The 14,430-nt window shown below is 37.0% G+C and overlaps 1 protein-coding gene across 1 annotated transcript in view; it reads left to right on the top strand.

Annotated features, from left to right (window-relative positions):
- Positions 1-14,430, top strand: part of LRRK1 (leucine rich repeat kinase 1) — a 2,417,153-nt gene that overhangs the window by 170,466 nt on the left and 2,232,257 nt on the right. Inside the window, 1 exon segment of the mRNA XM_044078686.1 lies at positions 6,780-6,986. Coding sequence (XP_043934621.1) covers positions 6,893-6,986 — 94 coding nt within the window. The 5' untranslated portion in view covers positions 6,780-6,892.

The raw sequence follows: 14,430 nt of genomic DNA, 5'->3' as shown, positions 1-14,430 counted from the left end.
GTTTAACTGAAAAATGTCAGAAAGTCCAACATGAGGGATGTATCAAGTAGACATTCCAGAAACACAGTTCTGTGGTATGGAATGGGAGATGTCTTGATAACCTGAAAACCCATGATGAGAACAGTGTTTATTACCGGAGTCAGAAATTCTTGACAACTTCAGAAAGAATGCAAAAATAAGAAAAGTTTCTAAACATGGGAAAATATGAATACTCTGGTGCTTGTAATGGGCTATTACAGGAACAGGCAGTTTGCATAGAGTCTTAGCTATTAATAACCTAAATGGCAAAGTAGAAAACTTAAAATGTAAATCAGACTCAGAAAACTGTAAACAAATTCTGAAACCTTTGAGAATTAGAATGTAATGAGAAACATAGTTTAAATCCAGAATAAACTAGAAAACTAAGTTAGAATGAGAGGTAACAGAAACGTTCAAGAGAGCATTTTGAATTCTTGCATTTGGATTAGAAAAGAAAGATTACAGGCTGGCCTCAAGGTTTTTTTTTTTTCTTCTTTCTGTGGCACTAGAAAGATTCTTGATAATAAAGATTCTTCAATAGAAACTTCTGTCTGTTTGATCTGGAGGAACTGGTTGTATAACCAATGAGACCAAATCTGATCTAGGACAGGAGGGATGTGGAGGGATCCCTTGAAAAGGAACAAGGGAAACACACCGCCGTTTGTAGCCTTTCAGAAGGATTCTTGGTACCCACATTTCTGAAGTTATCTGTTGCCGCATAGGAAAGTGAAAACCCAGACTCTGGGATCATTTTGCAGGATTTCTAAGGGTGGGATGGGACAACATCTGAGGGGCATGTAATCAGTTTGATTTCTCAGATTGTCCTTTGTTTTGGGAGGACACCCCTTTCTTCTCTGAATCCTTACTGCCATTACTTTCTAAATTGTAAGGACCTCAGCAGTTGAAGGACCAAATAACATCTCTTTGGAGCGTTCATGATCTCGGATATGTCATACTTTGGTAAATTCTGAAAATGTAACAGAATGTAGCCAGGCAGATCTTCACATCACTGACTCCATGGCCGCTGCTTGAATACAGCATCAGCTGTGTATATGCACATTTTAAACAATGTTTGTTTACCTGAGATGCAGAGGATAGAAGTGAATATAAAAATACTGTAGTCACCGAAGAAAGGTCAACAGTAACTTTTTCACATTGTCAAAGGAAGCTAAGTGGAATTCACTATCCTGAAGGCTAAAGTAGAAGAATTATAAACAATCTTCCCTAAGATATTAAAGGCTTTCCCCACCTTGTTAAAAGGAGTGGGGCCAGAACCCACAAAAAGTTTAGATGAAGCTTATTTTAATAGAGAAATTACTGCAGGATTTGACCTGGGGTTAGAAAACATGATTTTGTTGTTCTGGAGCACCTTATATAACTTGTCAGATTTTCTGGGAGCAGGTGGCGGAGTGTCAGACAAATCGCTGGCAGCAAATAAAGGATCATTTAAGGCTGGTATCATGGGAGGAAGATCTGAAGTTTGAGGAAAATCCACCTGTAGCAAATCCTAATACCTTTTTCTGAGATTCTGTTATTCCTTCTTGTTCCTACTGAAAAAAGTCCTTCATTGTGGTAATAGTATCAGAAAAAGACAAGTCTTCCAAGAGGCAAATTTGAAGAATAACCTTCCTTGTAGTTAGACTCCATTTTGTGAAGAGGCAATTTGAGAAACGCAGTCTTAGTCTGAATCCTGTCCCTTAGACAGGGAATTGGAATCTGCTTTTAAATGAGAGGAAGACCCTGCATTTCAAGATTGAAATGCTTTAAATAAATCTTTAGCAAAGTCCAGCCAATCCTCCTCTTCATCTTCGATGGAAGATAAATGTCTAACCTTATGTTTCCTTTTCCTGATAGACCCCCAGAAGCTGAAGCTACACTTAGAAAGCCACTAAAGGCCAGGATGCAGGCAATGCTGTGCAGCTGCTTATTTGCCCTTGTTGGAAAAGATCTATTCTTGGGGAAGGGACAATACAACTGCAGAGCATGTGCCTGCCTCGTGGTCTTTAATGGCTTCCTAAGAGTAGCTTCAGTGGAACCAAGAGAAAGAGATGAGCAGTCACCAGAACAACAGATGCCCACAGTGGAGTCACCTGTCCACTGTTGAGGTGGTGGGAAGGCTGGTGTCAAGATTGATTCCCCCAAATAACTTTTTTCTTCTTGTGGAGGGAATGATCAAGTTACCATGACCCAGGTCCACATCCTTGCTGCAAAAGCTGAATGACAGATGGTTAATGGATCTGACACAGAAATTAAGTTCTGAATTAAAATGTGTTAGACAGCCACCAGATGCACATATCGCAGTCCATACCAACATTTTTTACTAACCAAAAAAAAAAAAAATATATATATATATATATATATATATATATATATATATATATATGGTTCTACCTCACTTCAACGACACGCTGGAACATCGACACGAAAACCGAGAGCCCCAGAAGATCGAAAGCTGAGAAGACCGACGCGACGGGACCCAGAAGATCGACAGTGGAGAAGACCGACCCGACGGATGAAAGCACCGACGCTGAGGATGCCGACATGGGAAAAGGCTGTGTAAGTATGCGGTAGTGACGGACGTTAGGGTGCGAGTAAGGTAAGTGTGGATATTGACGGTCTGTGGGGATAGGGGTGGGTTAAGTGAGTTAGGGTTAGGGAGCGGGTCAGGTAAGTGTGCGGTAGTGATTGTGTTTGGGTTAGTGGTGGGATAAGTGAGTTAGGGTTAGGGAGCGGGTCAGGTAAGTGTGCGGTAGTGATTGTGTTTGGGTTAGGGGCGGGATAAGTGAGTTAGGGTTAGGGAGCGGGCCAGGTAAGTGTGCGTTAGTGACGGACCTTAGGGTTAGGGTTTGGGTTAGGGTTGTAGGTAGTTGTGTATGTGAAGTTTAGTGTGGGTTTGTAGGGATTTTGGTGTGCTTGTGTTGCATATGTGGTTTTTGGATGGGGAATGTGTTTTGTTTGTTGATGTGGTGTGTGAAGTGTATGAGGTTTCGTGTTTGTGTACCGTCAGTTATTTCGTTGTCGGGCATGTGGAATTTCGTGTTTTTGTACTGTCGGTTATGTGGTTTCGGTGATTGCGTTGTCGGTGTTTTGGTGTTTCGTTTATGTGAGGTAGAACCATATATATATATATATATATATATATATATATATATATATATATAAATTATAAGGGAATCCCCACAGAGATCCCAGACTGCCTGCCTATCAAAAAAGGTGTCTGACAAGTAGCTAGTGGATCCTTCAAGAGTCTAGCTTACCTCATGACATAAAAGTTAAGTTCTGAAGTAAAAATCTCATTGTGACAACCATCAAAAACAGTAGTCCCAGTCCCTAACAATACTTAAAAAAAATAGCACTTTTCCTCATAAAGTATGATAAATAATAAAGAAATCCCCACCGCATCGTAGGACTATCTGATTACTGAAAAGCATGTCCGATATGTGGATAGCAGAGGTTATTTTTAATAAGAACCCTCAAAACCTCAATACTAGCCCATAGCGACAAGTTTTGACCAAAAGCAAACCTTTTCTCTCAAAAAAAAAATTGATTTGAGACATTTCTCACAGGGAACTAGTCAATTTTTCTAATAGAAGGAAACAACGTTTCTTCACTAAAAATGATAAAGTGAAGGATATTCCTCAGTAGGGTACTTATCTGCCTACCCGAATTAAAATGAGAGCTGACCATCAATCAGCTTGAATTCAGAAGTAATGAGCGCAGTTCAGCAAGAAAGCTGTGAAGTTTTGGCACCCTAGTCACTGATTTGTAGTACTCTTCTCAAGCTGTGCACGGACAGTGCCCTAAAGCTTTGAAGGCTGGTCGGTTGGTCTGTTCCTTGTCAGGATGTCTCGTATAGCTTAAGCTACTACAAGACTGATCTAATGGTGAACATCTATTTTGCATTAAAACACTGCAAAATCTATAGTTATCATACAACACTGCAAAATCTATAGTTATCATACATAAATTGCTCAATGTAAAATTCAACCTGCAAAACAAAAAAAAAAAACGTGCACGCTGTACATGTACGGTTATGCACTTGGGGGTGTGCATGATATAGAAGTTGGCTTCTGCTACACATGCTCATGGAGAAATTACCTAAGAGTCAGTAGCTTGCAAAAAAAAAAAAAAAGATAAACTGCTTAACACCAAAAGCTCTTCTCCATAGGAAATCATTACCAGTGCAAGTTCTACATGATTGCAGACAGTAATTCACTTTTTAAGGAGATTTCTCCCTTCTTCGAGTTGGTGCAACCATGGAGTTGGTGAATATAAGTTCAGGAGTTGTGATGGGTTTGCCCCCATACTGGGAGGTGCAGGGAGCTTGCCCCAGCAAAAAAACAAGAAAATGGACATCTTCACCCTTTTCTTTTTTTTTGTGTACTTTTTTTCATTGTTTTGAAACTTCAACTTTCAGGAAGTTGACATTTCGTAGCAGAACCATGGATATTACCACATGCTCAAGGATTGTCAAACACTTGCCTTTTCACAGCACCCCTGTGCATGCTATGTAATATCTGTACAACTCACACTCCCTAATGTCTTATTGCATGCATACATTCTTGGGTGTATCACAGGCAACCTGTTTATCTCTGGCTCGCTGCCTCAAATTCTAGTTTTTTTAATTGTTTTTGTAGAATGGGAGCTGGACATTTTGGAATTTCTCTCTAAGGAGCAGTGAAAGCTGTTGACAAAGACAGGGCATTACAGCTTAAGTGCTATAGTGCTGTAGTTCTTTCCCTACTTTGGATTCACACATGTATTACCTGCCCAATCTGAAGGGTCATTTGAGAGACCTATTCAGAATGCCATGACCTTTTGTAATAGCAGGAAAGATCATATTTGATTTTATTTACCATGTCTGAGCAGCATGAAAGCCTTCTTTGCCCTGTTTAATATTACCTTATGTTGCTAACCATAAATCTGAATATTTATAGCTAGTCCTTTTGATTGAATAGCTGTGCATTTTATTTCTAGAAGTATCAAAGTGCACATTAGGCTTTTGTATCCATGCAAAACTTAATGCTTGTACGATTAAATGTAAATCAGATTCTTGCTTTATAAGATGCTGAACTTTTCATGAATTTACATTTTTGTTATCTGAAAGTGACTGTAATTTATGTTAGGCACTGCATTCTGGTAATTACATTCCCTACAGCTGTCTTATTTTCTGGACTACGTAGCTTCTTATAGTATTCTTCCAAACAGCACCAGAAGTGTTTGTGGCTACGTGCCTAGTATGCTCACAGCATGCACAACTGATCTGCATGATTGATAGTTAAATGTTCAGGCTTATTATCTTCTTTAATTATTCATTTGTTGAGATTGTAAGCTCTTTAGGCACAAGTATGAATGACCTTAGAATACTGCTGTGGTCAGTGGCTTACCTAGAAATGCACGGTATGCAGGTGAACATGAAGGCAATCAAAATGAGGACAACAGGATGACACTTGTTAGTAACTTGTTACTTTACTCATCTGACCTCTACTCCTAGTGTACTGTTATACACTGTGCGTTATCAGGCTGTTGTTGTATATCCAGTGCTTTGAGATTCTGTATCAAGGACAACACAATATCGAAGCTTTACAACTTGTAATAAAATTAAGATCGCTGAATATAATACTTAGTACTTGCTGATGGTATGAAAATTAGCAATTTTGCAGGTACAGTTTCTTTTAAATATTTTAAATCACTCTAACTACAGGAGTAAATTAGGCATGTGGTTTTATTCTTTATTTCTTTTAAGATCTGTTGTTCTAGTTCTAGGGCTACTATAAAGGCGATCTATAGTCATGCATACTGTTTCATCAAAGTACGGTTTATCTTTTATACCAGAATAAAGTTTTACTGTGTATCAAGTTTCATGTGTATCACATTCATGTCAATTGAGCTTTGCAAATTAAGATGACCTCAGTGAGGACTTAAATATTTCAGAAACTGAAAGCAGATGTGGAATATGCCAAGTATTTAGTCTGACACTTAGCAGCTAAAAGGTCTGCAGTAAGTATTCTTAAAAAGACTGTTCAAAAATATGTAAGCAATTGTTTCTATTTAATGAACACTGATCTAGGCAGGTAACTAAGCTGTACAACATAATCTTTTACTAGCAGTTTTATGTTTTTGATAATGTAAAGAAGAATTTTCCAAGTCCTTCACTTTGAGTGTTGTAGAAAAAAATGCTGTACATTTTTGTGGAGCTGGTTATTTCTTATAAAGTCAGTTTCTACCTTACGGTGTCTTATTTCATGCTGGAGGGAAAAGTTATATGGGTCTGTTGCTTTTTTCCATTGTGAGTTGACAGACTGAGTTATATGAGGAAGTACAAATGACCATCAGAGTAACTGTGATTGGATGTTGACAAGCACTAAAACTGTAATAAGCTACAGATACCTGGCTGCATGCAGACATGCACAGGCAAAGCTTGTGGGGGTGTGTGTTTCATTGTTATAGCTCTTTAGTTTCTTCAGCATTGTCCTAGCTAATGAAGTAAGAAATTAACTTTGCAGAAATGTTTTAACTGTCATTACATGAACATGTTTTCTGTTGTGCAGCATTTGAGAAGTTTGTTTTCAAGAACTGTGGGTCTGAGTCGACAAAATGAAATGTATATTGTGACTGCATCGTGCAGCCTATATTTGAAAGATTACTTCCACTGTGACAGCAAACATTCAGAAATAATTATGGTATATTAGGAAGGACTCTGAAAATGTGCTATGTTATTACAGTAAAGTTTCAGTAATACTATTAATTCTTTTCTTTAGGAAAATATATACTAGGGAGACTCCATTCATGCTGAGTACAATGTTACGTATTCTGTAACTCTAAATGGAATCACGGAACTGGTTTGTTGAAATCGTTATCTCTGAAGATCAGAATGTACTGGTGTGTGCATACAGAGGAGTCTGCTTCCACTGCCTGTAACAGGAGTAACATGAGTGTTCAAAATGACAAGGCAAAAGAACAAAATGGTAAGAACAGATACTTTCTACTTGATAGAATGTTGCTCCTGCCTGATTGCCGCTGTCTACTGAATTTAGAAATAATTAATTGTAGAAATGTTTATAACAAACCAATTTTCTTTTCTTTGTCTGCAAAGGAAGTAGTTACAGTATTTATTTAAAGTGACTTCATTTGCTACTGTAACCTAGTTATTTATGATCTTTCTGCATTGAAAAAACTCCCTTGTACTTTTTTTGCCTGTACATTGTTATCCCTTTTCTTTTTTGTGCTTTACTGGCCTTTGTTATTCACCTTCATTGTAGTCTTGGGTTAGCCACAGGTACAGATTGGGTGCATGCCTCTCAACCTGGAAACATCAAAAATCTGGACAATACCCATGAAAAATAAGTAAAAATCTGTATGCTGATTAACATCTAATTTCCATACATAATTATGTAACCCCACCCACTCCAATGGAATTGTGGGATATCAACTTTCAAACGCAAACTGAAGAACAGACAACCAAAATATGGCACCACTGACCCCCTGCAGCCATTCCAATGTCCCATTACCTGGTGATTTCGCCCCATTTACCATAAACACTAATGTGTGCATACTGCTTTACTTCTATAATGATTATTTGGATTTTATTTTGACATCTGCTAAATAAAGCAATACTGTCTCAATGAAAATGCACTTGGCATTAAAACTTCTCTGCCCTTGAAACTCACCCACACCACATCCAAAGAAAATGCATCTAGCCAGTGATGAATAAAGATTACCTTTGGGCTGTTTTCAAATCATTCGCCCCTTGCACACAAAACAAGAAACGTATATGTGTTCTTTTCTTTGATACACCTTCCTGACTTTATTAAGTTAAATTCCTTGTATAATACAACATACTTGGTAGAGCACATTTAAATTTATTGTTTGAACATTTTTCTAGTATGCTGTACTGTAGGGAATGAAACAAAATGCATGAACCAATAATGACAAAACTGCCCAATTTAGAACATTTCCATCATAAAAGTCTACTTCCACACCCACACTATAAATAGAATGACAGTAGTGTAAGCCACAGGCATCTTGCACAGCTTCTCGCACTTATTTTCAAGTGCAGTTTTTTTTTTGGGGGGGGGGGGATGCAAAAGGTCAAAAACCAGGGACACATTTTAAACATTGCTTGTATAATTTTGGAAAGTTGTTAAAATAAAATGTTGTTACCACCATGCATGTCACCGGCAAGTCTTGAACCCAGGACTCTATGCACTACAATCAGAGCAATAAACCACTTTGCCAAATCAGCAGTTTCCTCAAAAATAGGAAGACTGAAACTTAATGGCTATCATTTAATGAATTCAGTTCTCACTTCTCACCATAGCTCTCAACATCTTAGCACAAAAAACCTGGGCAAACAAAGCCAATAATGGGGGAATACAATTTCAGTTCTCACTTGTCACCATAGCTGTCAACTCTTAGAACAAAAAACCTGGACAAAGCTCACAAGTAGTGGTAGTTACCAGGGACACATTTTAACCATTGCTTGTATAATTTTGGAAAGTTGCTAGAATAAAATGTTGTGTTACAACCATGCCTTTCATTGGCAAGTCTTGAACCCAGGACCCTGTACACTACAGTCAGAGCAACAAACCACTATGCCAAATCAGCAGTTTCCTAAAAAATAGGAAGACTGAAACTTAATATGGGGGAATACAAATTCAGTTCACACTTCTCACTCACCATAGCTCTCAACTCTTAGCACAAAAACCTGGACAAACAACAGAACAGTAATGGGGGAATACAAATTCTGTTCTCACTTCCCACCATAGCTCTTCTCAACTCTTAGCAAAACAAATCTGGACAAAGCTGTGAAATGGTGGTGGCTAGAAACTTTAGGTTCTTTTTACCCTGTACCAAAGGTACAGGGTTTGAGCCTGAAATACCTCTAGCCACTAGGTGTACTACATGGGGCGCACACACATACACACACACACACACACACACACACACACACACACACACACACACACACACACACACACACAGAGTCAAGCCAAGGTTGGGTGAGGAGTGGACAATATGTCAACATTTGTTACCTTCGGGTTCTTTGATAATGTGTCACTGAGTCTGCTGACTCTATTGTAATTCCAAGACCTGTTATTGCAAGAGCCTGCAATTATGAAAACTATAAGTAAAACTGAAGGAGAACATAAAATGTCAACAATTTGTTTTACCTTTAAATTATTTACTCCATGCACCTCCCCTTGTAAGAGGCATTTACCTCCACACTCCCCCTTAACTCTGAGATTACTATACCCTAGAGAAAAGGGAATGCACCAAGAGAACAGTGATTTCAAACATAGCATATGCATATGCAGGTATATTTTTTGCACTTTTAGCCTCACTACTCCAGCACTTGCACTTACAAGTCTCAGAATTTAAGACTGCTGTAGAATCGGTTATATATTTTAAGGACCCTTATGAAGTATGTATCAGAATGACATTTCTTGATATTGTCCTGTTAACTGATTTAATTTAACCAGTATTGCCTTCCATATAGGTGGCTCAAACGGTTTATCTGCATAATGTTGAAGGTCACAATGGTGAATGATGCTGAATCATTTTTGCGAAACCCATACCGCTGAAACCTCAGCCAACAAACCATCGAAAGTCAACATTTTCGACCACATCACACCTACAAACAAGTGTTAACATGGGCCAAAAAGGGGGCGAGATTTTGTGGTTCTGAATATCTGTGTTTGAGGTTTTGTGAAGATGCAGTTCAGAGTTTGCGGAAGTGGGTTAGCTTTTGTGGCCATCGACATTATGGAGGTAAACCAGCTCAAACACCATTGTATTATAAAGTACCAAATAGTTTGTATGCCAGAATGTAGGTATATTCCACACTGATGTGCTCTTCAATCTTAAATGCCTTTTTTATTTCCTTTGTGAGTCTGAGAGTATGAAGAACCAATAGTGACGAAAGAACAACAGGCCATATCTTGAGTGAATTTTACCTGGTATCGGCCAAGGGATAGTAGACTAGAGACATGCTGCCAACTTGGGTACTAATATTTCTGTGTGAATGTTAATTTGAATGCTCTGTTTTTTAAATATGATTAGAAAATTTGCATTTTTGTTGGCATCTAACTGTTTCATATTCCTCACAATTTACTAATTTTCAGCAAATTTTAGTACATGAAAATGGTGGGACTCTAGTGTGAAATTTAACATGACTTTATAAGGATGTAGGTTGCTGTTATAATCACCTGCTTTGTGATGCTGGACATTTCAAGGCAAAGTTCTATAGACTTACAAAAAAAATCATATTTCATATATTTTTTTTCTTTTCTCTGACGTCCAAGCCTCTCACCCCCCCCCCCCAATTAAATAGCGTCTTCTAATGCTATGTCATTTTAGGGAAAATGATGTAATGAGTTTGGTGAGCTGGCAGTTTGCATTATCAACCTGTACTATTTGAAAATCACATCACTGGTCTTAACTCAGTCACTTCAATGGAGCTCATGAAGTTTGCAATGTAATTTCCAGTGGGCGGAGCCTAAACCTTTTGACAGAATCAAATTATGTTCTCGCATTTCAAACAAATGTTCATATCTCTGGAACCATAGGGATTATGAAAGAAGTATAAATGGCAAACTCTTCAGCACAAGCCATTTTCTATACTGGTAGCATTCTTTACGTTCTGTGTCTTAAACCAAATTTTATAAGCCACAGTAACTATTTCTTTTGTAAAATTTTGTAAACAACGTAAAATATCTCTGCAACCATTCAAGTTACACAGATATTGTCAGCAGCATTTTATTCATCTAGCTAAGTGCTTTCATAAGAGGCCAAGGAGTTCTGTCTATTACTTGGTTGTTGAGATATTTAGAAAAATGCAAAAAATTATATCTATGTAAATTAATATCATAAAAACAACAGTTAATATCTATTTACCTGCACTAGACAGAGGTCAAATGTTAATGCAGTTGAGTTTGCTATTGTGTAAGCTTTAAGTTGAAATGTTTTAAAACCTTCTACGTAGCATGTTTTTGGAATTATTGATGCAAATATGAACAAGCAATATGTGACACTTAGAGGTTTTAGTAGGAGTTAACTGTAGATGCACCTGGAGGCATCACTCAGATGTACTGAGTTTTAATGAAGTTTGTATTACTTCCATTTTGCTCATTGTTAAAAAAACTAATATGTAATAATTAAGTGCCAAGTATGAGAGAAAATATCAATCTCCCAGAATGTCAGGTTGGCCAGTATGTTCACACCACACTTTTATGAGATGGTGTTATAAATGCTGCCTTCTGTTCACTATTTTATATTTAGCATTTTATCATCTAGTAAAGAACAGTATAATTACTTAGTAGGTGAAACACAAGTGATATTATATACTTTTGGTGTTAATTTAGTTTTAAATTCAGGCTACTAACAGTGAAAAATTGGGAAGAACAACACAAAATGAACTTTGTTGAGGAGAAAAGTGTTCCAAATCAAGAATTTTAATGTTAATTGAAAATAATTTGAATACTTTTCTATAAATATAAATTTCCCTGTGTCACAAGTGATGATTCAATAAACGTGTTTAAAAAAATACTTTTCTTAGAAAATGTATGGGATAATATGTGCATGACGTATGATGTATCATGGTTTTCATGTAGAAATGTGCACTTTTTAAAGAAATGTTTATAAGTCGAGTGATTTCATTTAAGTGATTTACAGGCTAAATAACATATGTGAAAATGAAGGTCAGATTTAAGATTACTTGACATCATGTTTTCTAGATGTACCACATGACTGATTTGGTCCAGTGTTTTAAGTTATTTGTTAACATATTTTATCTTCTACATTTGCTGCTTCATTAAGTTTGCCAGTAATATCTATATTTGTCTATTTATATAAAGCAGTGAAGAAGGTGAGACAGATTTTCAGGAAGTTTTTTGCTAAAAATGACTTAGTGTATTGAAAATAAGTCGTACTTGAGTAATGAAAAGTCATGATAATTCACTCTCTAGTTTTGTGCTAAGAATAAGAAGCTTGAGGGAGACAAAGTGCTGAAATGGTTAAACTAAAATTTTGATGCATGCTATGGATATTTTTATATGATATACAGCTTGGTTCAGGGCTGCAGAAAGCACTTCTGCCTTACCAGGCTATACCTGGTATATATATATATATATATATATATATATATATATATATATATATATGTGTATATATATATATATATATATATATATATATATATATATATATATATATATATATAGGTAATGGTGTGAATTAATTGTAACAATCTACGTTTCTAACTTGAAAAGAGTGCAAAGAGAAATAATTAATAGCAATTCTAAACAGTTGTACAGGGGCCTGTAGCCCCACTACCATTAAGTGAATATACTAATTTCGGAGTTGCATTCCAACAGAGACATTTCAAGTAACGTAACTTTTGAGTTAGTATATTTATTTTGAGGCATTGCAGACAGTACAAAAATAAATTGTATTAATTTAAGCAGCAAACTGTTATTACCTTGATACAAATGCTTTTCCTTCTTGACACTGTGTGCACACTTGCTTTATGTTTTTTTTTTTCCCGTAAAGTTGCATTTAATTATATATAGATCACTATATTTTCCTGTTCCTTCTGAGCTTGTTTGTGTCTTTCGGCTTTTCCCGGTTAGGGGTCGCCAGAGCGGAACTCCGGTCCGCTAATGATTGGTAGTGGATTTTTAAGTACCGGGTTACCAGCCCTAACGCACAACCTTCAATGAAGGCACACCCCATTCACATATGCCTCCCACACAGAAGATGCTCTAGCTGAGAATCGAACGGGACAATTTCTTGCTATGAGGCGACAGCGCTACCGCAGCACCACCACCACAGCACCTGTTCCTTCTGAGCTAAAGTAGTTAAATATTTAATGTATACTTAAATTCTAATTCTCACAGCTCATAAATGTAGTAGTTTGAATAAATATTGAACAGCTTTAAAGTAAAGGCAGCTTCAAACATTTTTGAGAAAATGTCTTGGTCGGTATTTCCAATTAGTGTTCCCACCACACTTGTCATGTTTTAAAACAATAGTGTGTTTATCTATTGCGGTCACCCATATGTCTTCATGGTTGTTAGACTACCTTTGATGTAGGAACCAGCTTCATACATTGAAATCCTACCCACAGTCCTGAATTAGTGCAAAAAAGTTTGTCCCGCTTCTTCTCTGATTTGGGTGTTATTCTGTTTAGTGTTCTTTCTCTATATTTATAATGCATTATTGTTTCTGTCAACTCCTTATTATTTTTCATTATTCCTGTTAGTACTTTTTACATACTTAAGGAGTCTGCATGCACAATCAGATTTATCAGCCCCAATCTCCCTTGTTCATCTTTCATATACCAAAATTCCATCTGGGAAACCTTCAAACGCCTGTAATAAGTACTCCGGTAATGATTTGTAACTTGTTTAATTCAACACAGTCCAAGCAGTGTTAAAAAACAGCTGAAAATACAGCCTAAAACACAATAGTAGCAGCAATAAGGTAAAAGCCTTACGAAATGGTACAGTCCCAGAATGTCAAACTGTTCAAGGTGCCAGCAGTTGTGTTAAAGTCGCAAAACTTACTAGCGGCAATAAGCTCCAAAATCTCACAGTTTCACAAGGTCAAAAGCAGCAACTGAAGCAATAGACCTTACAAACTGGAACAGTCCCAGATGACCAAATAAAACTCAGGTAGCTAAAATGTATAAACAGCAGCAACAAAATACGAGAAGCAAACAATCTCAAAGGAAACAGTTCCAAATGGTAAGCGCTTTCATCCACTTAAACGTGGACTTTTTCAAACCTGGGTGTCTCACCATTTGGGCTGTTTAAATAACAAACCCATAATCCCCTTAATTGCTAACCAAAGTTAATAAGCAATTAATACAACACATAATGAGTTCTTAAACATACATACCACAGATCTAATACTAAGACTGAGAATTAAAACTTGTAAAATCATAAAAATTCACAGTTTTATACAACATAAGTTTATGTGCTTTGTCTTTTAAAATAGGTGCTAATGAGAGATGTTCATTCATTCCCGGGGGGTACATGGCCCCTAATTTAAGTTGCCATCTGATTTCACTATTGCTAATCCTGTTACCCCAGTCCCCACCTTTAGGGTCTTTCAACACATTTTCCAATATGCCAAACTTAAAACAGGCTTGCCCTGTGCAACTTAAAGTGTGTTTAAAGAGTGAATTATTAGGCTTCCTAGTTTCTGTAGCATAAAGGTGTTCATAAATGTGCTTATGGAGCATATGCTCCATTTTTCCTACATAGAACCCTTGACATCCAACACAAATACTCAAGTACACCAACCCTTTGCCATTACAATTCCCATTAGCTAAATGAACTCTTAACTGAAACTCACCTACTGTAACAGTTTACCCCCCCAAAATATGTGGACATTATTTACATGCCCCAC

This window comes from Protopterus annectens, chromosome 7.part1 (assembly GCF_019279795.1).
Source record: "Protopterus annectens isolate FY-2018-M chromosome 7.part1, PAN1.0, whole genome shotgun sequence".
NCBI classification, from domain to species: Eukaryota; Metazoa; Chordata; order Ceratodontiformes; family Protopteridae; genus Protopterus; species Protopterus annectens.
The sequence above is the reverse complement of the archived record's forward strand: the minus strand, read 5'-3'. Positions and strand labels throughout refer to the sequence as shown.